Genomic DNA, 24,844 nt, shown 5'->3' with positions numbered 1-24,844 from the left:
CATAATCATCTTTTGTCATATTATTACAGTTTTCCTTTTTTTCCTGATATTCGTCTATATTGTTTCTAAAGTTAGTTATGCTGTTATGGGCAACACCGGATTGCCTTAAAACCAAAGTTTTTATATTTTAATTTAGGATAATTTCCTCAGTAAAGATTCCAAAGATTAAATCAAAGGATATAAATGTTTCAAGGATCTTATTATTGACAAATAGTTTTCTGCAAAATTATATGAATTTACTTTGCTACAAGCAATCTGTCAGATTAGATTTTTTTTATGGACAATTTAAAGTTTCTTGGGACTAAAAGGGATATCGGACTATAACTGCCTCTTGTGATACAAAAGTAGTAGCTCAAAAAAAACTCAGTCTTACCTGAGAAAGCAATCTATTCTCTCGTTTCAGTTTCTCTGCTTCGGTAAAACACCCCTCTAACAAATCAAGTTCTTCAAGTTCTTCAGTTTTCCTTTCTAGATCCTGTTGCATGAGGACACAGTGATTTACTCTTTAATTTCAGCTTTGTGTTTCACAAGTAGCATCGAAAATTCACTTGGCAAACTATTTAGTTTCAGAATGAATATTAAAATTAGCTTGAATATAACTAATATTTCTAAAAGATTCCATCTGAAACAGTGGTTTGCAAAGTGTGGTTTACAGACTCCTGGTGTATACCAAGGCACTTTTGGGATCTGTGAGGTCAAATATATTTTCACAATAATACTAAGACTTTATTTGCCTTTTTCACAGTGTACACATTTGCACTGATGGTGCAAGAGAGTGTAAAACTGTGGGCGACTTAGTGTAAATCAAGGCACAAACTGTACTAATGGTCATATTCTTCAGGGGGGAGGAGTAGTAAATAGCCAGTTTCACATAAGAATGACTTGATGAAGTAAAAGTTATTAATTTTATTAAATGTGAACCTTTAAGTATGTGTGTTTTTAATATTTTGTGTGACAAAATGGGAAGTATGCAAAAAGCATGTCTGCTGCATATCTATGGACAATACTGTCTTTTAAAATAAACACTTGTGCAATTATTTGAGCATTTTGGAACATATTCTCTCACAAATGAATGGAGCATGTCACTGCCAGGAGACAATTTAAAGTATCTGTTGCCAATGATAAAATTTAAGCCTTCAAGTAAATTTCAAATTTTAGAAAATTTGTATCTACCACTGTAAGCTTGAGAGTTTCATTATGTAAATACACACTATGTTAGTGTGTATTTACTTATTTTTATTAATGTTCATTTTTAACAATGCCTAAGCCTATTAATATAATGTTTTTAAATTTCTCAGTTTTCTTTTCTACTATGGCAAATATTGATAGCCATAACCCACATAAACAAAAGCTCCTTGGGGATCTTTAATTTTTAAGAGTAATGAGAGTTTTCCTCCCTGAGATTAAAATATTTCAGAACTACTGATCTGAAAAATTCTGGTGAAAAAGAGAAGTGAAACTAAAAAAGAAGAGGTAGAATTTGAATTCTTTTTTTTTTTCTTTTGGTCCCTGTTTATCTATAGAACAGGTTGGGAATTATAACTTAATGTTTACAAACACAGGCTCAGATGCAAGAGTACTTATGTTTAGGTCCTGGCTCTGACCTAGCTTGATTTCTCCACTCCTCAGTTTCCTTATCTGTGAAATGTGGATGATAATGTCATTGATTTTATGGTAGGATTAAAGCCAGTTAAAGAGTTAAGCCAGTTCATACAGGCCTAAACGTTACTGGTAGCTTCTGGAGGAGAACGGTATTAAACGGCCCAACAGACCTGGTAGCCATAAGGTCTGCCTTCACTAATAATATCATTAACATTTATTTACCTTTGCTTCAAGTTGTTGCCATTTTTCATTCTCAATTCGTTTCAGTTCAAGTCTTTCCAGTTCTTCTTTTTCATATTTCACACGGGCTTCCTCTAAAGAACCAAACAAAATTTTTTTTCTCAGTGAGATAATCAATCTATTTTTAAGCACTTAAAGTTACTTCAAACATTTGCAAGATGTACTGATAGTGATATATTTTATACAAGTCACAACCTTTATTATGTGACAGAAATAAGACAAGGGCTAGGTTTCTTCCCAAAAAAGTAGCATGACTAAATTTTCTAGGCAAAAAAACATAGGCCCATAGTGATACTTCTCTTCTCTAAAATGTTTATAATGATCCAAAAATGATTTTAGCCAATTAAAAAAAAATAACAGATCTATCATGGGTAATTAGGAGAGGTAACATCTTCAGAAGATTTCCATAATCTCCTGATATCTGCATCATCAAAACAATAACCTCAGTCTTCTCTTGCTTTCAATATCAAAAGGAAAATACGATACATATGTTAAAGAATATAAGCTTAACCCAATATAATAAAACATTGCCCAAGATTTAGATCCTGATGTTCTATTCTTATCATGAGTCACCTAAAAAGGATTTATATGATTATACATAAATAATTAGCATAGATCCTAAAGACAGACTTTTTTAAAACCTAAATCTTAATCCACAGATGTTCTTAGTGTTAAAAGCTAAAAACCTCTTGAAATATTCAGATTTTTAAAATGATTTTGGGTATTTTTAAATAACCAATGTTTTTACCAATTTTAATTGACATTTTTAACAAATGAAAATCCTCTTTAAGTTTGGCAAATAAATATTAAACTATAAGAATCTAGGCAGCTGTGTGTATTTCTTGCTAGTGTATATTTCCCATACTTAATGAATTTGAGTTTCAGAATTCTCACTGTACAATCAGCACCAATGACCCTATTTCATCAGTAAATATAAACAAGTACGGTTGCAGAATTAACAAATAAAAATAAAGGATGCTCAGTTGAATTTTAATTTCAGATAATGAACTCGTTTTTTGGTTTAAGTATGTCCCAAACCTTGCATAGGGCAAATTACACCAAGTTACCCATTGCTTGTCTGTACTGTATTTTATCTGGCAACTCTCCTTCATTATATACCTGAAAGTGATTTGTGTGTGCTATCAACTTTCTGGGTACCATTTAAATTGTAGGTATCTATTATAAAAAATTAAAGAATTTTCAAAATTCTTTTAAAATATATTGACTGGATTACAGAAATACCAACCTATGGCTGGTATGACCTACATATGAAAATAGCATCACTGTGTATTTTGTACCTTCCTCTTTTTGCCGCCTCTCTTCCTCCTCTTGTAGCAGCTTCAGTCGTTCAGCTTTGGTGATTTTCTTCTTATTGCCAGACTTAACGGAGGACACAACATTTTAACAAAAGGCTATTAACATACACCCAAATAACTTAAAAACACACATAACTCAAATAATAATTATGAAAAACATTGTTGCTTCCATGAATCCAGTCTTTCACTCATTCAAATAAGACTGCCTATTATGTGCCAAGCCTTGACTCAGTGCCTTAAGGACAAAGTATGGAAACAAGTAAGAAAAATAAGCATATAAATTATTCAACAGCAAGAGTAATAGTGACAAGTATGTACAATTTAAGTAACTCTCTCATTCCTTGTTTTCCCATCTCTAAACTGGTGCTAAATAGAACCTCATTTCACTGTTGTAAGGATTTAAAAAATATATATGTAAAAACAGTTTTAATAGTGCAACATGTCTATAAAAATTAAAGACATTTTTATGACTAACAGATATACAGAAAATTATTTTGCAAGTGTGAAGGAAGGAGAGATTATTTTCAAGAGCTGGGACCAAGTAAAATTTTATAGAGTAGACAGTATTTAAGTTTGTGCCCCCAAATATTTAACATTCAGATATGAGGGGAAGATATCTCAAAAAGAGGGAAGATATGGAATTTGGAGGGCATTGGAGAAGCCAACATGTTCAGTGGACTCTGGGAAGATCCAAGAAGAGATGATATGGAAATGAGGATGGAAAAGACAATTGGAGCTTATGCTATAGAATTCAGACATTATCCTAAAAGGAATGGAAACTCCCTAAAAGTTTTTGAGAAGAGCTATGACTATTAAGAATATAATTCTGAAAACTAACCTACTATTAGGGAAAAATGATTATAAAAAGGATACCATTTTAGTTACTATTAACAATAGTTAACTAAAGTCATGACCAGAAATGCAGAAAGGAAAATAGATCCAATAAATATTTTATAAACTAAGTTATTTGATAATGATTAAATTAGAGGTAAGGAAAGGGAGGAGTGAGAGAAGAGTTTAAAAAAGAAGAATGGTAGTCCAGAACAAATAAGTTTGTAAGAGAAACTGCTTAAAGGAATTTAAGTATAATTAGTACGAAGTACTGGTGGTGCATCCAAGAAATGCTGCAGGCATTAAAATTAGAAGACTGAGGTTTAGCAAAGAGATCAGGGCTATGGAGTACAGATCGGAGAACTACCATGGTGATAACCACCCTCCCCCTCCATTTTCCCTAAGGAAGAGTATATGAAGAAAAGACCATCATCTAAATTTAGGAATCAAGAGTGATTGATCCTTGGGATATTCACTCTTGGATGACCATCTTCAATTTTCGGCTCACTTACTGCAGGATGGCCCATTGGAATCTCCTATCCATTAGCCCTACCACTTCTTCACTATTCACCCACGGCCCTCACACCAGCTCTTCTTACTTACCCAGCTTAGGTTTCATAGTTCATCACCATAACACTAACATGTATCTCCACCTTCCCTAGGTTCCTCTCCTCTGAGAAGCTCAGCTGGCCAATTCCTACTTCTACTTAGATTGAACTCTCCGTTTATTCCGTTTATTCTTTGCTGGCAACATGAGCAGCTGATCCTTGCCAGAGACAAAGAATGGGTTCAAATTTATCAGTGCAAATTTTAAATAGGCTCTAAGCACCATCCAGTCTTCTTACTACTATTTCATCATCCTCGCTCTTCAAAGCCCTCAAATCCTTGGCTCTTTCCTACTCTCGGCCGTTGACCTCACCTCTTATATTACTAGAAACTTTGAGAACAAACCAGTCTCCTTGCACAGCGAATCTTAGAAACTACCTGTAACTTTGTCTGCCTTCCTTCCCATTACAGTGGATGAACTGTAGGCACTTCCCTCCATCTAGGCCTGAAGCTGCCACTTTTACACTGGATCACGTCCCTGATTGCCTATTTAAGACTTGACTCCTGTAACACCTTTAGTCATTCATGAATTTCTCCCTTCCTAGACTTCACAGCCCTCTCCACCGTTGGCTCCGATTCTGGTACTCTTTATATCAGACCACCTCTAAGCGGTTGTCCGCTGCTTTCACCTCCCCATTTTCTGCATGGTCCAATCAGGCTTTCCTTTTTATTGCTCCATTAAACCTCTCTATCAAGGACCCTTAAAGATGGCCATGTTTCCAACGCCAGCGGCCAATTTTCAGCCTTCATTCTACTTATCTGTTACTATCTTACAGTGTTTTCTTCCTCCTTGAAATGTTTCCTTCCTTTGGCCTTTAGGTCAGTACTGATTTTGCTGCTTCTCTCACATTTCCCTCCTTCTCAGACTTCTTTTCTGGCTTCTCTTCCTCAGTGTAGCTGACCCGTAACTTTCAGAACTGTCTGTTCAGACGTTCCCTAAAAGAGTTTTTAAAAGCTACGTACCCCTTTGCATGTTTTTAAGTTGGCATTGAAAACATTTCACCACAAGTTTAAATAGCTGCAAATGTTTCCAACATATGACATAAAACTTTTACCTTGCTCTTTTAAATGTCGATCACTACTTAAAATACATCCAATGGAATCTACATATCATGGTGATTTAATGGCCAATATTATTAATTTTTTAAAAATGTGAACGAGCTTTTCTTTAATAAAAATTTTAACCCTTTATCTTCTTGGATGGTTATTTCCGTTCTACTTCCGCCACGGAATCTTAGCCTAATGTAATATACTTGGAGATGTTTGCTGATCCTCCTACCATAAGTATCTATTACAAAAATGGGCATGAAAATTTTAAAATTTTATTTCCTTGTCTCTAAGCTGCCAAGTAATAAATATCTTACTCTGGACTGAGTTAATCTTATAATTTTTTTATACAATTAAACAAAGCAACATATTGTATTACAAATTTTAGTAATTAACATGAGAAGTAAAATTTTACTAGCTATACATCTCTTGATGGGATGGTTGAGTGTTTTCTTTTCCTGAAACAAGGATTCAGACAAATTTAATTTTAATTTTCATGAATATAAGAAATGAGAAATCTGGTTTATACTTAAAATCTGGTTTATATTTAAAGTCTAGAGATGGGGATAGGTTTCTTACAGCTATATCATTAGTTCTTCGAATTCTTTCCACATCACATACCAAAAATTACATTGATTTACCAAAATAATTACCCCTAGATATAATCACTAAAGTTTGTGATGATTTTCTTGTTTTCCTTTAAAATTTCATTACATATGTATATATTTCTAAACAATATGGTTCACTTATTTTTGAACTTTACATAAATCCATTTTTCTGTAGTTTATGTATATGATTGTAATTTGCTTATTTTCTTACTGTTGTAAAGTACAAAATTTACCATTTTAACCATCCATAAGTGTGCCAGTCAGTGGCAGCAAGTACATTCATATTGTAGTACAATCATCACCACCACCCATCTCCAGAAATTTTTCATCATCCCAAACTGAAACTATGTATCATTAAACATTAACTCCCCTTCCCTGGCAAACCCATCACCTTTCAACCACCATTCTACTTTCTCTGAGTTAGACAACTCCAGATATTTCAAATAAGTAGAATAATACAATATTTATCCTTTTATGCAATTTACTTTTTAGATACACATATGGTTTGTAAGGTTCAACCATGTTGATGCATATAGTTATAACTGTATATTTTCACTGCGGAATAGTAACTCATTAACTTATTTATCCACTCTCCTACTGATAGACATTAGGGTTTCTAGTTTGTTACTATCGTGAATAACGCTGCTATAAACCTTCAAGTGTATGTATCCTGGTGTCCATTTGAAAGAGTTTCTCTGCAGTGTATATCTCACAGTAAAACTGGTGCATGTGTATTTTTAACATACTGAAATTTAACTTTCCAAAGTAATTATTCCAATTTATACTCCCATAATGATTATCCAAATCAATATTTGCTAATTTCAGCGCTGTTGCTTCTCTGGCAGGTTTTTTGTGTGTGTTTTTAAATATAGATACTTTCATCAGGCTAAGTAAGTGCCCTTTAGTCTATTAAGTGGTAAGGTGCAGTAACTGAATTTCTAACTCAGTCTAATTGTATTCATTTAATTTCTTATATTAAATCAATTCTGCCTTCAAGGGATAAACTGAACCGGGTCATAATTTATGTTAATTTCTCATTTAACATCATGGATAGGTTCTGCAACATTAAGCAAAATGATGTATAGCAAAAACAATTTTACTATAGGCTAACTGATAGAAATGAGTTAGGCTCCTACAGCATCTCATCAAAGTTATAACAAAACAATGTTATTCAACGACCATACTTCCAGATTAGATTGCTAACATTTTGTTTAGAAATTTTGTATTTATGTTCATGAATGGCCTTTAATTTTCCCTTCTCATACTATTCTCGGGTTACTGCATAGAGCAAGAGCAGAGTGGACTTTTGGACACCTTTTGACAATCCAACATGGAGTAACTGTCAGCTATGAGTTATGTCAAGTAGCATGAAGCCCAGAAATGAGGTAATGGAGTATATTGGGAAAGCTCTCGGGAGAGGCCCATAATCCCCAAAGCCATAAGTCTAGAAACTTGGATAAGGCCTCCATCTGGACATGGATATGAGTGGGACCACTGCCCATTGTGGGTTATAAAAACTCAGATCTCCAACCATTCGACCATTCCACACTCCAGCTTGGCTGTACCATCTATCACCCTCAGAGGCCTGCAGGACTTCCACACCACTGGACGTGTGCCACCACTGTAGCCACCTGGCTTGAGACCAACCCCCAAATCTCCACCACTGGTTAGTGAATGGGACTTGCTCTTGCTGGCTTCTATTGGGGAAGCTCCCCCTCCTCTCAGTGTGTAACCTGAGTGTGACTCTATTTGCTTATTGAGGAGGTCTCCCCTAATAAACTTGGCATTGTGGAAAGACAAAAACGTATGTGGGTGGTTCCTTTAGAGGATGCTCCTTTGTTTATGACAGTTACACAGGTAACCAAAATGAATTAGGAGTGCTCCCTCTTTTTACATGCTCTGAAAGAATTTGTATGAAAATGAAATTACTTATCTTTGAATGAAAAACTAGTTAACAAGAACTTGTACACCTAGAACTTTCTTTCTGGGAATATTTTTAACCACTGATTTGTTTATCTTTATTGTTGAAAGTATTACAAATGTCTCCCCTTTTCTTCCATTGATTCCCTCCACCCTGTACACCCCCTCAAGGCCTTCACCACACTATTGTTGTGTCCATGGGTTATGCATATATGCATATGAGTTCTTATGTTAATTTCTCCCCACTCTCCCACCCCTGCCTTCCCTCTGAGATTCGTCAATCTGTTTCATGTTTCTGTCTCTGGATCTATTTTGTTCATCGGTTTATTCTGTTCATTAGATTCCACATATGGGTAAGATCATGTAATACCCGTCTTTCTCTAATTGGCTTATTTCACTTAGCATAATACTCTCCAGGTCCTTCCATGCCGTCACAAAGGGAAAGGGATCCTTCATTTTTACAGCTGCATAGCTTTCCATGGTGTAAATGTCCAAGAAGATGTTTGATATATCAGTCTTCTTTAACTTGCAGAGACTTGTTTTGTATCCTAACATACAGTCTATCTTTGAGAATGACCCATCTGCACTTGAGGAGAATGTATATTCAGCAGCTTTGGGGTGAAATGCTCTCTAAATGTCAATTTAATCCACCTGATCTAGTGTGTCATTTAGGGTTATTGTTTCCCACAGGTCACGTTTTCTCATCCATGCAGCTACCCTATGTTTTGATTGGGGCATTTAATCCATTTATATTTAAGGTTATTACCTATTGCCATTTTATTTATTTATGCCTGAGTTTCTCGTTCTGTTTCAACTTCTTATTACAGCAGTCCCTTTAACATTTCCTGCAGTGCTGGTTTGGTGGTGATAAACTCCTTTAGGCTTTTATTGTCTGGGAATCTCTTTATTTCACCATCTACTTTTGAATGATAGCCTTGCTGGATAGAGTATTCTTGGTTTCAGATCATTGTTTTGCATTACCTTGAATACCTCATACATTCCCTTCTGGCCTGTAGAGTTTCTGATGAAAAATCAGCTGACAGCCTTATGGGAGCTCCTTTGTAGACAACAACTTGCTTTTCTCTTGCTGCCTTTAAGATTCTCTCTTTGGCTTGGCCGGGCGTGGCTCAGTGGTTGAGCACTGACCTAGGATGCAGGCGATCGGGGTTCGATTCCCGGTCAGGGCACATGCCCGGCTGCGGACTTAATCAATGACTCTCTCATCATTGATGTTTCTCTCTCTCTCTGTCCCTCTCCTTTCCTCTCTCTGAAATCAATAAAAATATATTTTTAAAAAAAAAAAAGATTCTCTCTTTGTCTTGAATTTTTGGCATTTTAATTATGATGTGTCTGAGCGTGGGCCTCTTTGGGTTCTTTTTGCTTGGGACTCTCTGTGTCTCCTGAACTTGTGTGACTTTTTCCTTGACCAGGTTAGGGAAGTTTTCTGCCATTATTTCTTCAAACAGATTCTCTAACCCTTGCTTACTTTTGACCTCTTCTGGTATTCCTATAATGTGAATATTGTTACGTTTCATATTGTCCCACAGCTCCATTATATTGTCCTTCTGTTTTTCAGTTGTTTTTTCTTTCTGGTTCTGTGATTGAGTGATTTTTTTCTAGCCTGTCTTCTAATTTGCTGATCCAATCCTCAGCTTCCCTAATCTGCTGTTCATTACATCCAAAGTTGTTTTATTTTCATTTCTACTATGTCATTCTTAATTTCCTTCATAGTTTCTGTATCTTTTTTCATGCTGTTGAGCATCCTTATGATCAGTATTCTGAACTCTACATCTGATAGATTGCTTATCTCCATTTCATTTAGCTCTTCTTCTGGAGGATTCTTTTGTTCTTTCATTTGGGGCTTATTTTTTTTGTCTCCCCATTTTGGCTGCCTGTTTGGATTTGTTTCTATGTATTAGGTAGATCTGCTAGGACTCCCAGTCTTTTGGATGGTCTCTGGTGCAGGCCAGTGTCAGATGCTGTTTGTGACTGGCCTTGAGTACCCTGTTTGAAGCTTCCCACACTCCACAGCTTGTGGTTCCCTCTGCTGGGGCTGGGTGCATTTGGAAAGGATGAAGATGCACACCAGGGTCTGCTTTTCCAAGCCCTGGGTCCAGAAGGAAATCAGGCAAAGACTCAAAGCACTCAGAGGCTGACTGTTATTCAGTCTCTCCATGAGCCTCAGGCTGCAGAAACTCCACAGGGTGGGGTGAGAGGTTTTCCAACAGGGTGGGGCAATTGCCCCCCCCCCCCAGTAAAGCTGCTTGGGTAGTAAATCTGTGCCCGAGAAAAATGTCCTCTGCTATACGGAGGAATGACTCTGCACAGGAATCTAGATTACTGCCCTCTGAGCTCTATCCTGCAAGCCAGCATTCCTATATTCTCCTTACACAGCTCTAGTCCATTCTGCCCTCCCTCAGAGCCCAAGGCAAGTGGCTGCACATGAAACTTTTTGTGTTAGCCCTTTAAGAGTATGCCTGCATGTCCAGCCATCTCTCCCTGGCAGACAGAAACCCTGCTGCTTTTCACAGCCAGTTGTTATGTGGGCACCGTTCTCAGTTCTGGTGCTCTGGGCTGGGGAGCCCAGCTTGGAGTTTAGACCCCAGAGTTCTCAGTGGGAACCTCCCATAGCTGAGCTATCCCTCTGGACCTTCAGCTGCTGCCTGTGGGAGCCCAGCCAGCCCTCTCACAACTACACACTTCCTACCATCTCCATGCAGGCTCTCCTTTACATCCTTGGTTATGGGGGTGCTCTCCAGCTAGTATTCAGTTGATTATTCAGGATGATTTTCGGTATTTTAGTTGTAATTCCAGTTTCGTCCTGGGACAATGTCAGTGTAGCATATGCTCAATCTGCCACCATCTTGGAATCTCACTGATTTAATTTCTTAAATGATTATAGGACTATTCAGGTTTTCTATTTCTTCATAAAACAGCTTATTTTTCCTGGCTATTTGTCTAACTCATCTAAATTTTCTAATTTATTGACATATAAAGCTATTCAAATTATATCATTTATTGTTAAAGTCATGTCTCTCTTTTTATTCCCTATATTGATTATTTATGCCCTTTGTTCTTCTTGATAAAATTTACCAGAGAATTATTCTTTTTTTTTCAGTATTTTCAAAGAAATAAATTGTGGCCTGTTTATTCATTCAATTGTTTTAAAAAATATTCAGAATCTAACATGTAATAGGCATTTCAGATATATCAGTACACAGACAAAAATCTTTGCAGTTATGAGCTTATATTTGAATGAGAAGAGAAAGATATAAACAAAATTTAAAAATAAATTATAAAATATTTTACAGGGTGAAAAGTGCTATGGAGAAAAGCAAGGGAACTCCAGATTGCAGGGGTAGTTGGGGAAGGAATTAATTACAATTTTAAATAGAATATTTAGAGTGGACCTCATTGCTCAGGTAACATTTGAATAAAGACTTTAAGGATATATGGTTATTGATCCTCTCTATTTTATGTCTTATATTTTATTAATTTTTGTATTTGTCTTTACTTTTTCCTTCCTTCTCCTTCCTTTCTTTATTCTTTTACTTCTTAAGAAGGATGTTTAATTCACTAAATTTTTTATTATTTTTTTTTCGTCTAATATTAGTTCTTAGGACTACACATTTCCTTCTAAGTATTGATTTAGACACATTGCAAAAATTTTGAAGTATTTTCCTTTACATTGAATTATAAACATTTTCTGACTTTACTTATATTCCTTATTGACTCACTTTAGAATATTTTTAAAATTCCCAGCATATTCTATCTTCCTGTTTATAACATTTCTTTAAAAAAATTTTTTTGAGGTTTCATGGTAAGATTTATTCTGGTGGAAATAGAAGGCTGTCCCCAGGTTCCCAATGTCTCATCTCTGTCCACCCTGCTGAGAAAAAAGTTCAGCCTCATTTTCATCAGGCCCAGGAATAGGGCCAGTGTTCATACATTTTGCACCATTGATTTAGTCTATATTAAAGCTTAGTCCAGTCCAGTTTTTCTCTGGGATAGCTTAGCCTGCTCTTCTGGCTGCACTCTGATTGGCGCTGTGCCTTGGACCCCAGGCAGCTGCTAGAGTCACTTGCCTGCCATCAAGGAAGGACACAGGAGCATATAGGAGAGCTCATATTACAGAGTCAGAGAGAGAGAACATTTTGTTTTTTGTTTTTTTTTAATCCTCACCTGAGGACATGCTTGGAGAGAGGAAGGGAGAGAGAGATACATCAATCAGTTGCCTTCCCTACATGCCCGGATATTGTTTTTAAAAGATCCAATTTTAATGACCTGAACTTAACACCCTTTATATTTTAGGGTCAACATTGAATGTTCCATAGAAACCAGGACTCAAGTTTTAGGCAATCAAAGCCTGTTTGTGAATATAGCATTCCTAAATTAAAATAGGATTTAAAGAACAGATATGAGCAATAGGTCCCCCTTTTGCCGATTCTTTACAGTTCCATGCCTGGAGGTACTTGGTTCCCATTTTCAATCTAGTCAAATAAAATCAATGCAAATAAAAATATATCAAGTCCTATAAAGTCTCTTCACAAGTTGTATTCCTAAAAAGAGTTCAAATACCAAAATTTCTTTAATAACATCATGTTCTTCACTGGAAGAACAGTCATAAATTGACTGGGAATAACTGTATTCATCAATCTGTAAGGCAACTTTTCCCTACAATCTAATTAATATCTTCTGCTATTTCATGTATTCTATGAAGTACAGTGGTTTCTGAAAAACAAAAACAAAAAAACACTACATTGATGTAAATACAGTGATGGATCTTTCAACAGTATACCTGGTGTTCTAACCTTTTCCATAGTCCTATATAATTTTGTAGCTTTTGCAATGAATAATACTAATTTAAGTTATATGAAGCTTCAAAGACAACTTTAAGGTCTATGTAAAAGTATTAAGCCCATTGCCTGGCTGGAGTGGCTCAGTGACTGAGTGCTGACCCAGGAACCAAGAGGTCATGGATGTTTCTGTCTCTCTATCCCTCTCCCTTCCTCTCTCTCTAAAACTCAATAAAAATATATATTTTAAAATATTAAACTCATTTACATTTTTACTGATAATCTTTCTTCATTAAAAATTGTTATTTTTGGAGTCTGGATGTTTTATCAACAAATTACATTGTAATAGATTTTTTCTATCATTGTTTGACAATAATCTCATGGGTGATGTCACTAAATAAAAATTATTACCAGTCCTACCACTCCACACTGCAACATGTAATACAAAACATCGCAAAACTTCTAATGCCACATTTCACCACTCATAAGAAGACAAAAACAAGAAGTCCTTGGTGCCGTGATTAAAGAAAGGCTTGCCAGAATAAATGTTTTGAATTGTCCATCAGTTTCATAGTCCAGGCCTCAGGGTAATAAACCACAGTAAAACTTAGTATGGTTGAGAGATATCCCTTTGTTTTGCAAGCAAAAGGGTGACTGTGAAAGGGGAGAATGTAATGGCAAAAGGCAGGACTTTGAAACTGCAGATTTTTCCCAGGAAAGGGTCAATACAGAAATTGATGATCTGGAAATTGATTTCCATAAAGCTATCTGTGTCCTTGTATCCTTAGAAAAGCTTTGCGTATCTCCGAGAGTCCTCTTTACTTCTAGAAGTTGATTTATTTCAGTGTGAGGACTGTGATCTAGACTGCTGCAACAGCTCCCTGACCAGTCCTCCTGTTTCTACTCTTGCTTCCCTAGACTGAATTTTCCATTGATCCTTTAAAAATGTAAATCATAGCATGTCACTCTTCTGCTTACAACTTTCCCATGCTACCCATTACCCTCAGAATAAAAACCCAAACATTTCACCTTGGTCTACTTGGCCATGGACTGGCTCCTGCTTATCTCTCCCACCCACACCCCATGTTTTATCTTTCAGTTTCTCCCTCCCTCACTCTATTTTAACCACTCTAGCATTCTCACAAGGTCACTGCCAACTACGGGACTTTGCAATAACTGTGTCTTCTGCCTAAAATGGTCATCCCCTAGATAATTATTGACTTACTCCCTTGCTTCATCCAGGTCTGTTCTCAAATTTTACTTCCTTGATCACTCGATATGAAACAGCATCACTAACTCTCTCCTACAGCACATTTCTCACAGAAACCTTTCTTGGTTTTCTACATAGTCAAAGCTATCTAAAATTATATTATTTCATCACATCCCCTCCCCAGATAGAATGTGAACTTTATGAAATAACTATCGCAAAGAGATATCTGCACCCCCATGTGCATTGCAAAACTATTCAAAATAGCCAAGACTTGAAAACAACCTAAGTGTCTATCTACAGATGAACTGATTAAATACACACACACACACACACACACACACACACACTAGAATATTATTCAGCCATTAAAAAAGAAGAAAACCTTGCTATTTGCAACAATATTGATAAACCTTAAGGGCATTATGTTATGTAAAATAAGTCAGATATAGATAAATACTATATGATCTCACTTATATGTAGAATCTAAAACAGATGAACTCATAGAAACAGTAAATTGGTGATTGTCAGGGGTGGGGGGATGGAGGAAATGGTCAGATGCTGGTCAATTTGTATAAATTTCAGTTATGAAATGAATAAGTTCTGGGGATCCAATGTACAGCATGGTTACTACAGTTAATAATACTGTATTGTACACTTGAAAGTTGCTAAGACAGATCTTAAATGTTCTCACCACACACAAACACATACACACACACAAAATAGTAATTATGTGAAGTGATGGATGTATTAACTAACCTTGTTTCAGTAACCATTTCATAATGCGTATGTATATAAATTCATCACACAGATTATTCCATGATTTAAATAGCATTAATGTCTACAAAGTAAGCTTAGTAAACTATAAACTATTTTAAAACTAAATAAAAATGTTTTTAAATTCTGTTTGTACAATGTCTGTACTTATAAAACTATTTTGAGAAAATAATTTCTACCTACCTTCTTTGCTTTGGGACCCTAAAATTAGGAAAAACAAAAGAATTGATAAATTTTTTTTAAAATTCAGATATTTTTAACAAAAGTACTCTGATTATGTAAGATGTTAAAATTAGGAGAAGTTGGGTAAGGAATATAAGGGACGTCTTTGTACTATCTTTGTAACTTTTTTGTAACTCTAAAATTATATTAAAATAAAAAGTCTTTTAAAAAAGAATTCAGACAAAACTAGAAGCAAGTCTAGGAAAAACTAAAATAAAATAGATCACTCACAGAAACATCTTTTATAAGTAAATTTTACACTCTTTCTTATGACAATCATTCAATGATCCATGTTTAATGAAATGCCCTATCACCAAACAGAGTACCAGTCAGAAAGGCACTAGTTTAAAGGGTTTCAAAGAACAATAAGTCACTGAGCATTGGCACTATCAAGTTTAAAAGTGTGGGAATGGTCTCATAAAAAATAATCTCTCTGTGAAATTATATTGCTTATTTTATAGAAAGAGAATCAGTTATTTAAAGCAAACAAAACTCCGATTAAATGACACTGTTCAGCAATGTGTGGAAATTACTTTGGAAAGTGCAGTATTTCAATAAATAATTACAATTACCAGTACTTTTCAGTTACACTATTTGTATTTTCCTGATCAGGCCCATGTGTCAGTTAGATCTCTGGTAAGAAATTTGTAGGAGATCATGTGACTATAAGATTATAAACTTTCCACATTTGAAGACTTGCACAGGACAGATTACTGGTTCAAGACATAAGATTATCACTGTATAAAATATAAATGTTAAAGCTGGCACAGAACCAATTATACATTCTTGAAAAGCACATATATTTAGTTAGTTCAGCAAATATTTATTAATGATTTCCACACAAAGCACTGTAAGATGCTGGAGATGATAGAGAGAGAAGAATAGAAGAGACTTCACTTTCACAACATTTTTACAAGTGGGTTCCAGTTTTATTATTATTTGCTATCAATTAACAGTTAACATACTTCCATTTTTAAGTAAGTATGATACAGCAGACTATATAAATAGCATTGTCCCTGCTCGCAAGTAGCCATACTTTAAAGATGGGCAAACTGTCATCTCTCACTAGTGCTTTTAATGCGAGGCAGGTTTGGGTAAGTACACCCCCCCCCCCCCCCACCGCCCCGCAAATCGTAAGAGCGTCAGGAGGCTGAGCAGCGCTCAAAGTTCAGAGGGCAGAAGCACAAGAAGGAACTCTACATTTTCTGGTAATTCATGAATACAGTAATTAAGTAATCACGTTTCCACGTCCTCTGATTTTAATCATAGAAGATGGAAGTCACATTTAAGAAAAACGGGAAAAGAGATTATCTCATAGCGAGACGTTGGCCCGTGTTCTTGGAGAAGACAGCGGAGGAGTGTAGAAAAACAAAACGAGCAACTTTCCCATAATTAATAAATTCAGGGCAGGCTGAGTACCTTGAATCAAAAATCATTATTTCCAGCAGGTTGAGACCAGCGTTTTAACCCAGCAGCGGTGTGAGATCAGGACACCATCCGACCGGTCCGCCGGATACTGGGCAGGGAGACCACGGACCCCCAACAGGGGGTCCTTTCCTAAACGGACGTGCTCCCCTCTGAAATAAGACAGGCTCTGACCACACCATTCAGCACCGGTGCAGGGGAAGCAAAGCTCGCCCCTTCCCCCGGCCCCCCCTTGTCTGCTCACCATGCTGAGCGAAGCGCGGCCTCAGGGGTCCGTCCGCAAAAGTCGAAGCCGAGCTGCGCGGACGAACGCGCTTGGGTTGTCGGGGCGACAAGCCCCGCCCACTCGCGCCGCAGGAACAAAGGGCGTCCCTCCAGCCCGCGTCCGCGCAGTCGCGCTGGGCTCTTCCGGGCGGCGCCCCGCCCCCTCCTATGACAGGTTGCCCCCCTCCCCACCCCACCCTCACCCCGCGAGGTGGCTGACGGACGCGGGAGCGGTGGCGGCGCGAAGCTCTCAGGGCTGAGGCGCGCCCGAAAGTGCGTGAGTGCAGCCCCGGGTGTTTTGCTCTGTTTTCCCGACGCCGGGGTGCGGAGGCGGCGAAGCGTGCTCTGGGCGCGGATACCCTCCGGGTGCGGGGAAGGGCTTCCGAGCGTCGTCTCTGACCGGCTCTCCTCCTCGTTACTTCCCTGGAGCGTGAGCGTTTCCCGAAGGAAAGGGGCCACCCCCCTGCGCGAGGGGCGAGTGACCGACTCGGGGGCTGCCTGGGTCACCCCAGCCTAGGCCCGCGGGGTGACGGGGCGCCTTGGGCAATTTAGATAAGAGGTCATTTGGCCCAGAGCGGGTTGTTTGTTTTTAAATGAATGACCTTCGGGTTCTCCCTGCACGTGGTTCTGTTTATTTCCTGTGCAAGGTGTAGGGCGTTTTTCCTAAGAGCCGCTCGAAACAAGAACCGGGAAGGATTTGAAGCAATTCCTGGGTAAAGTTATTTCTTGCAGATGAAGGTCGCTGAGGCCAAGCAAGGCTCATAAAGTTACTGCCCAAGGTCAAAAACTGTGGCAACCCCTAGCACAGCCTTCAGAATTTGTCTCCTCCCCAAATGAGGAAACACTGGCAACTTGGACCAACAGAAAACTAGAAGAAATTAAGCAATTTAAGAAATCAGGCTCCTCCCAAAGCCTAACTGAATACTCCATGATTTTAGGACCCCAAACCCTGTTTTAGCATAACATGGCATGACATGCTTTAAAATTACTGGCACCATTTCTTATCTCGGAATTCTAATTTTAGAATGCTCTATCCCAAGTCATTGATTGAATGTATTACTAATAAATATTACTAACTGAGCTAGTTTTTGTGGGTTAGTGTTGTTATCCCTGTTGGAACAGAAATCCAGGTTGTGAAATAGTTATGATATTCCCAGCTCCAACTCCCTGGTAATAAGATAAACAGGTAAGTGTTGACTTCATATATCTCTGAAGCCGTTTGGTATGGAAGTAAGCTTTTGTTTTAAATTATTTTCAACCAAACTACTGTTTATGATACAAAACCCCAGTCCATTCAACTAGGATTGATGGGGATAAGGAGGTGTTAATACAAGTTACCTGAAAATGGTGGGCCTCTAGGGGAGAGGACTTGCTCAAGCTCTCACTCACCAGCGCCTCCTAGGGAGGAGGAGGAATTCTGTGGATGTGGCAGAACAGGCTGGACTGTGCTCCATGAGTCACGGCGCTGTAAGAGACTTTGCCACGGAGCTTGGCTCTCCCCTAGTACTTCTCTTGCAAGCTGCGTAAGAGTAAGAAGGCCCTGTTCCTCTTTACCTTCAGACAGGTGTAGTACCTACCTACCTGTTCTGATCTGACATAACTATCTCCTTTCAACTCACTTATATAATCTGGCTTCTAGGTAGGACTAGACCAAGCTGTATGCCAACCTTTGGGGCAAAATCGCTTGCCACCTACCTCTCTGATTACATATCCTTTCATGCTGGCAACTGTGTTGGAATTAAGTTTTTCTGTGAAGCTTTTTAGGTGTAACTAGTTTGGGGAAATGTGCTTCGTCTATTTGAGTCAAATCTACCAGATCCCAATAAATAACAACATTGCATTGTCCTTCTTTGCCAGTTTTCTTTCAGCTTTTATTGCCATCTGAACCTTATGAGGAAGTGATTAACAGCTTTGAGTGTCGTAATTCCTAGTAAAATGACAATTCTTACTTAACCCAGGACTGTCTAAACTTCTTAGCCCACAGTCACTAGAAAAAAAGCTGTCAATGGGGGATTGTTCCTCCCACCCCTTGCCTACCACTCACATCCACATTCTCAGAATGACTGGGGGGAGGGAGGGGGCTTCTTTTAGTCCCTAACTCATTTGGCTCTTTACAAAGAACAGAAACCTCCATGACTTCATTGCAAGGTTAAGGAGCAGTCCCAGGTCCCTGCTGCACTTAATTGTTCACCAACTGCAAACCCAAGGAGACCTATTTCTCCCAAAGGCTAAAATAAACTTAAATGTCTGAATGTCAATATAAAATAATAAAGATAAACTGCCTTAATCTATTTAAATTAACATATCAAAGAATGGGACAAATTTACCGTAGCTTCATCAGCCACTTTTTTGATGGGAAAATCCTTTATTATGTATAATTTGTAAAAAACAGCAGCAAAAATGGACAATTTAAGCCACCTCTCTCAAAGCTTTCACAAATTTCCAAATCGTGAACTAAATAAAACTGTGCTCTTTCCCAGGAATTAAACATACTATAACTTGCAATTTGAAATTATATCTATGTAGATTTAATTTAGAATTATTTTACAAGCACATGGTTCTTAAGAGTCATTCTTCAATAAGATTAAGCCACATTGGAAAATGGCTCTCAGCCAAACAAAAGAGTGTAAAAAATGAAATTAGGTATCCATATAGCGGGTTAAATACACCCATCTAATTTTACGTCCTTCCAAATCTCCCTTAAGTTTTCATTAAAAGGGATATAAAAAAATTGGAAAAAATGAGATGACAGTAAGACTTTGTAAGCTGCAAAACAGGTGACTGTGACTTAGCACATCAGAAAAGCTCAATTTATACTGCATCATTCTCAAAAGGCACTGGAACAGGGTCAATGGAGTTGGAAATGAAGAGGATTATGGGAAAGCTATTTAAGAAACACCTCTAAGAGACTGTACCATACCCCTCACTCACACAGAAGACTAGAGGTTTATTTATGGACAAAATACTAGTATCTGGACTGGGATGTCTTTAGGCATACTAAGTACATGAGAACCACAGTGAAAATAAGTGAATTTAGGTATACATAATATTGAATGCAAGGCCCCCGTTCCTCTTCTACTTTTTAATGTTCAATAGGCAAATCCTCAGAATACTGGGAGATTCTTCTTGGGGAATCAGATCAGCCCAAGAGGAAAGATCTAAGATTGACATCAGAGGTTCCCCAATTAAGGGCCCACTAACATCGCCCTAAGTGAAGCTCAAAGTCTGTGTAAGCTGCAACCATGTATGCAGATCTTCTAAAACCCATTTTCTGGCCTTGCCTTCTTAGAGTAGGCAGAAAAGGTTTACCAGTCTTTGGAGGAAAGCTCAGAAGTGATGCAGCAACAGCAAGCAGAAAAAGAGCAACTTGGAGGAAAACAACAGAAAAATTGAAAGCTAACATTAATGAACTCAAAGGAAAAAGAAACTGGTCTGCTACATTGTATGCTTGTTATGTGAATTAGCTCATAAACTAGTAAAAAGGGGACTATACAAATTTTAACATGGAAGTAATGTTGGTTCCTATATGATTTATGAACTTCATCAAGAAATGAAAAACTCTTCACTTAGTTGCTATACTGCCAGCAGGAGTGTTTCAGGTATATTTTTTAAAAATTTAAAACAAGTGCTTACACTCAGGACTTCTTTCCCAGAGAGGTATACCTCATTTTATGCAACTATTGATTGGTGGCAGATTCAACCACCTACCTTGGCCACTAAGTGGCAGCCTTGTGGTTTAGATAGATCTCTACTTCCATGTGTACCTCAGTATCTCCCAACCCTACTCTTAGCATTTTAAGAAACTGTTCTGCTATATTGTATGCTTGATATAAAATAAACTACACTTATTTAAATTATAAATACAATTTGATAAATCTGACATACGCATACACCTATGAGGCCATCACCACAATCACGGTAAACATCCATCATCCCCAAAGAGTTCCTCCTGCCTCTTTTATCCCTTTCTAGTCTTCAGCCTCTGACTCTATTATTTTTGAGCGTTTTAAACATCTCTCTGAGTCTCCAACTAGGCTCAGAGAAATTCAAGTGATCCAAATTAGCTCCCCAGGTACCAATTTCTGTTTATTAGTTGTTTAGTTGCATTGGATTTGAGTGGTCTGTCCCAAACCTAGTGCCCTCATAGGCCCTGTTATTTTTAATGTTTTTGCAAGATCAAAGGTTTTTCAGGAATACATACATCTACATATATGTCAAAGTACTTCCCACAAAATGCTTACTAACTTCAAAGGGGGAAGGAAAAGTAACTGTACAGTGAAGAATCCAAACACCACCTTAATCAAGTGATCAAAATTAACATCAGCTATAACGGAACAAAATGAAATTGTGTCCACCTCACAGGATGCAATAAAATGAACCATCCATCATGGTCTGTAATACTTTTGTCCAAATTACACAACCTGAATCTAGCCATGAGTTAACATCAAAATTAGACACATTCTACAAAGTAAATGGGCAATGTATAATCTTGATTGGATCCTTTTGCTATAAAATATGAAGAGCATCTTTAGGATAAGTGCCAGAACATGAAGGGGTTGTGGGTCAGACGGGAGTAATGGAGCAATGTTAATGTCGTGATGCTGATGTTTGGTTGTATTGTTCTGTATTGTCTATGAACAAATGTCCTTGTTCATAGACAATACACTCTAAAGCTGTGCCGTCCGGTGTGGTAGCAACTAAGTCATGGGTATCTATAAGCACTTAAAATGTAGCTGGGGTGACACACTAAAATAATTTAAATGTAAAAAATGTTATTAAGCCCAGCTGGTGTGGCTCAGTGGTTGAGCATCAATCTATGATCCAGGTGATAGAGGTTTTATTCCCAGTCAGGGCACATGCCTGGGGTTGTGGGCTTGCAGGAGGCAGCCAATCAATGATTCATCATTGATGTTTCTGTCTGTCTGCCTCCTTCTCTCTGAAATCAATAAAGATATATTTTTAAAATGTGATTAAAATGATTTCACATTTTATTTTTTAATATGGACTACTAGAAAATGTAAAATTATGTAGGTAGCTCATATTTCTATTGGATGGCTGTGCAAAGAATTCAGGCTGATCGGAGTGTTAGCAACTTCTCAAATCATTCAGGAAAAAAGATTAGTAGTATGTTGGTAACTTTTCTGCAAGGTTGAAATTATTTCAAAATAAAAATTGTTAATGAGGGACATAAAGTATAAAACCACTTTCATAGGTTATTGGGAATAAGGGATTATGGAATTTTAAAGGAGGTTGTGAATGACATTAACATTTACTTTGGGCTTGGCTCATGATGTTGTGAATTTTATGATTTAATCCCCACTCATAGGAATATTGGGAATTATTCCTATGTTTAGGATGTCATGGTGCATTTAAGGAGCTGTCTCCTTAGTAGCATTAACGAATTATATACATGAAGTATAATCTATCCTATTTGAGGTTGCCTGCACATGTAACCATTTATGGGTTATTCACTTGGCCTCTTCACCACCAATCTTATTGCCCATCTACCATTAATTGTGAGCTTGCAATGACTCATACAGCAAGTTTCTCCTACTCTTAGCCTTTCTTAGGATAGCACCCTTCTAGATTTGACCACACCTCTTCTCAACATTCTCCAAACAGATCTGGCCTTGCCTTGAGAGCAGAATAAATACAATCTTCCTTTTGACATGGAAATTGAGGTTAAGTAACCTATACGACATTATACAGCTGACATTCAAATCTAGTTCTAATGCATCCTACTCTGGTGTTAAAAGTACAATCCATTTTCTCTCTCGTTATCCTATTTCCTTCATAGAACTTGTCACAATTCATAATTATCGTTTGCTTATGTCTCCCTCAGGAGATGTTAGTTCTGTGAGAGAAGGTATGTTATCTGACCAGTGTTCAATGTTCAGAGCTGTATCCCAGTGCCAGGAACATAAAGTGCTCAAAATACTAATTGGATTTAAAAAGTTAACATTTTCCCAACATGTAAAACTTTTTAACTACAAAACAGTTATTTGCAAAAATACTTTCCTTTTCTTTAGGTATGCTATGTCTAAAAGTGGATATTTTCCCTGATAAGTGAAAATGGCCAATTCTTTAAGAGGAGAAGTACTGAATCTTTATAAAAATGTAAGTAATTCTGTTGCCAACTTTATAAATGTTGTTATATGACATGGCTTGTTTAGAAATATATAATCTTTCTTTTTTAAGCTGCTGTACCTTGGACGGGACTATCCAAAAGGAGCAGACTATTTTAAAAGGCGTCTGAAGAATGTTTTCCTTAAAAACAAAGATGTGAAAGACCCAGAGAAGATCAGAGAACTTATTGGACGGGGCGAATTTGTAATGAAAGAGCTAGAAGCCTTATATTTCCTTAGGAAATACAGAGCTATGAAACAACGCTATTATTCAGATACCAAGGAAACTAACTGATCATTACTATAATTTGACTCAAAACCAGTGCCAGCTATTTATGTATAGCAAATATAAAAGTAATTCTAACTTAAAGTGGCAACATATACATCATGTAAAAAATACTTAAGCTGCCTTACGGAACTAAAACAGATTTCAACTTCTATTCATACTGCGAGCTTTATCAGCCACCTTTTATACACAATTTTATACTAAAATAGCAATTTAGCTACATAATGTTGCCAACTACAAATTATAAATTATTGAGCACCTAATTTCAGATGAAAAAATAATGTACTTAAAACAGTTTTAATAGGTTTTTGCCAATTATTATTAGCCCATTTCTCCATTTAACTGACAATGCCACTTAATTCACATGTAACTAGGCAAAATAATTTCTTGCACATTCTCTTAATTTTTGGAGTACCTTATTTTTTGACCCATTTGGTACAATAGCAAGGTTCACTACAAAACAAATAGCAAGCACCTGGTCGTGATTTTAGTGCAACTGTAGAAATAATAATATATATCAAGATTACTTCTGATCCTGAAATAGCCTACCAGTGATTGGGATTTCATACACACCTATTCAATATTTCCATTATTTTGCTGCTAGCTCCCTTTGGGCCTAAAACAAATCACCTGATGTGTATCAATTACCTTCTTTAATAAAAATAAATAATGTTATTTTTTTGTCATAAAGGCAGATCTGTTTTGCATCTACTCCTAAATGAGTTAACATGACAATGCACTTAAACCTAAGATGGTTTTAAGCTTAAGCAAACACTCAGACCTTTACATAATGTTCACAGCACTTTTCATAAATAAAGAATATTTCTAACTTACAAGCTGCAAAAAGAGATTTACTATTATCATGTCTGTGGCTTATAAACTATTCCGTATCAATTGTTGGGCAAATGTTTCAAATTTCTATCAAGAAATACACACTACCAGAGTCATCGTAACTATTTTTATTACATTACAATAATTAGGAGCAGTACAGTTCATGACAAAAATATTACAAATTTCAGATCACTTCACAGCACATACTCCTATAAACATTTAAAAGTTAATTTTAATTAAAAGAGTGGTCATTTTTAAATGTAATGTTTGATATGACCAACATTCCTAGGTCAGCGCAACCAAATGATGGAAAACAACTGGATCACACTGCATATGTCCCACAAAAAAAGCACGATGCACAAAATGTGCATGTTTCAGTTTACACTATACAAAAATAGTTAAAATACATTCCAGGTAAACATGTTACATTAAGAAATAGTACTAGTAAGAAATTGGCACTCAAAGGAAAAATGCAAAAGTATTTTCAACATGAAAACACAAGACAGTGGAACTGGAAACTTTTGGATAAAACATTACATAACCCATTTAACTCTATGGGGAGGGGTTACCCTCTAATTGACATCTCTGCAGGTAATAATTTTATTTTCCCTAAATTCATCTAAATTACCTAGCATCATCCCAAACAGGCACTTAAAACTATTAAACTAAAATAAGTATTAATCTAGTTATAACTATGTTTTAAGAACTGATGAGAATATATCTTTAGAAAGAAATAATTTT

At 36.9% G+C, this 24,844-nt stretch overlaps 2 protein-coding genes across 5 annotated transcripts in view; one reads left to right on the top strand and one right to left on the bottom strand.

Moving 5' to 3' along the window:
• The window catches only part of DNAI7 (dynein axonemal intermediate chain 7), a 52,218-nt gene extending 35,246 nt beyond the window's left edge, over positions 1-16,972 (bottom strand). Inside the window, exons 1-5 of one of the 2 annotated variants that reach the window (XM_081129369.1) lie at positions 16,842-16,972; positions 15,134-15,151; positions 3,141-3,222; positions 1,825-1,916; positions 374-475 (exon numbers count right to left, since the gene is read on the bottom strand). In XM_081129369.1, coding sequence (XP_080985495.1) covers positions 374-475; positions 1,825-1,916; positions 3,141-3,222; positions 15,134-15,151; positions 16,842-16,844 — 297 coding nt within the window. In that variant the 5' untranslated portion in view covers positions 16,845-16,972. The remainder of the gene's footprint in view (positions 1-373; positions 476-1,824; positions 1,917-3,140; positions 3,223-15,133; positions 15,152-16,841) is intronic. The other variant, XM_081129370.1, reaches the window with a different exon arrangement.
• An 83-nt stretch (positions 16,973-17,055) lies between these two features.
• ETFRF1 (electron transfer flavoprotein regulatory factor 1) lies at positions 17,056-24,104 on the top strand. 3 transcript variants are annotated; one of them, XM_081129366.1, is made up of 3 exons: positions 17,056-17,134; positions 22,891-22,978; positions 23,060-24,104. In XM_081129366.1, the coding sequence occupies exons 2-3, from the start codon at positions 22,934-22,936 to the stop codon at positions 23,279-23,281; spliced, it is 267 nt and encodes an 88-aa protein (XP_080985492.1). In that variant the 5' UTR covers positions 17,056-17,134; positions 22,891-22,933; the 3' UTR covers positions 23,282-24,104. The 3 variants fall into 3 exon arrangements, with proteins under 3 accessions (XP_080985492.1, XP_080985493.1, XP_080985494.1); XM_081129367.1 differs by having other exon boundaries at positions 17,063-17,138; XM_081129368.1 differs by lacking the exon at positions 17,056-17,134 and adding an exon at positions 20,400-20,460.
• Positions 24,105-24,844: the final 740 nt, after the last annotated feature.

Source organism: Miniopterus schreibersii (genome assembly GCF_964146895.1).
Source record: "Miniopterus schreibersii genome assembly, chromosome: 2".
Taxonomy (NCBI): Eukaryota; Metazoa; Chordata; class Mammalia; order Chiroptera; family Miniopteridae; genus Miniopterus; species Miniopterus schreibersii.
Note: the sequence above shows the minus strand (reverse complement) of the source record. Positions and strands in the feature narration are given on the sequence as shown.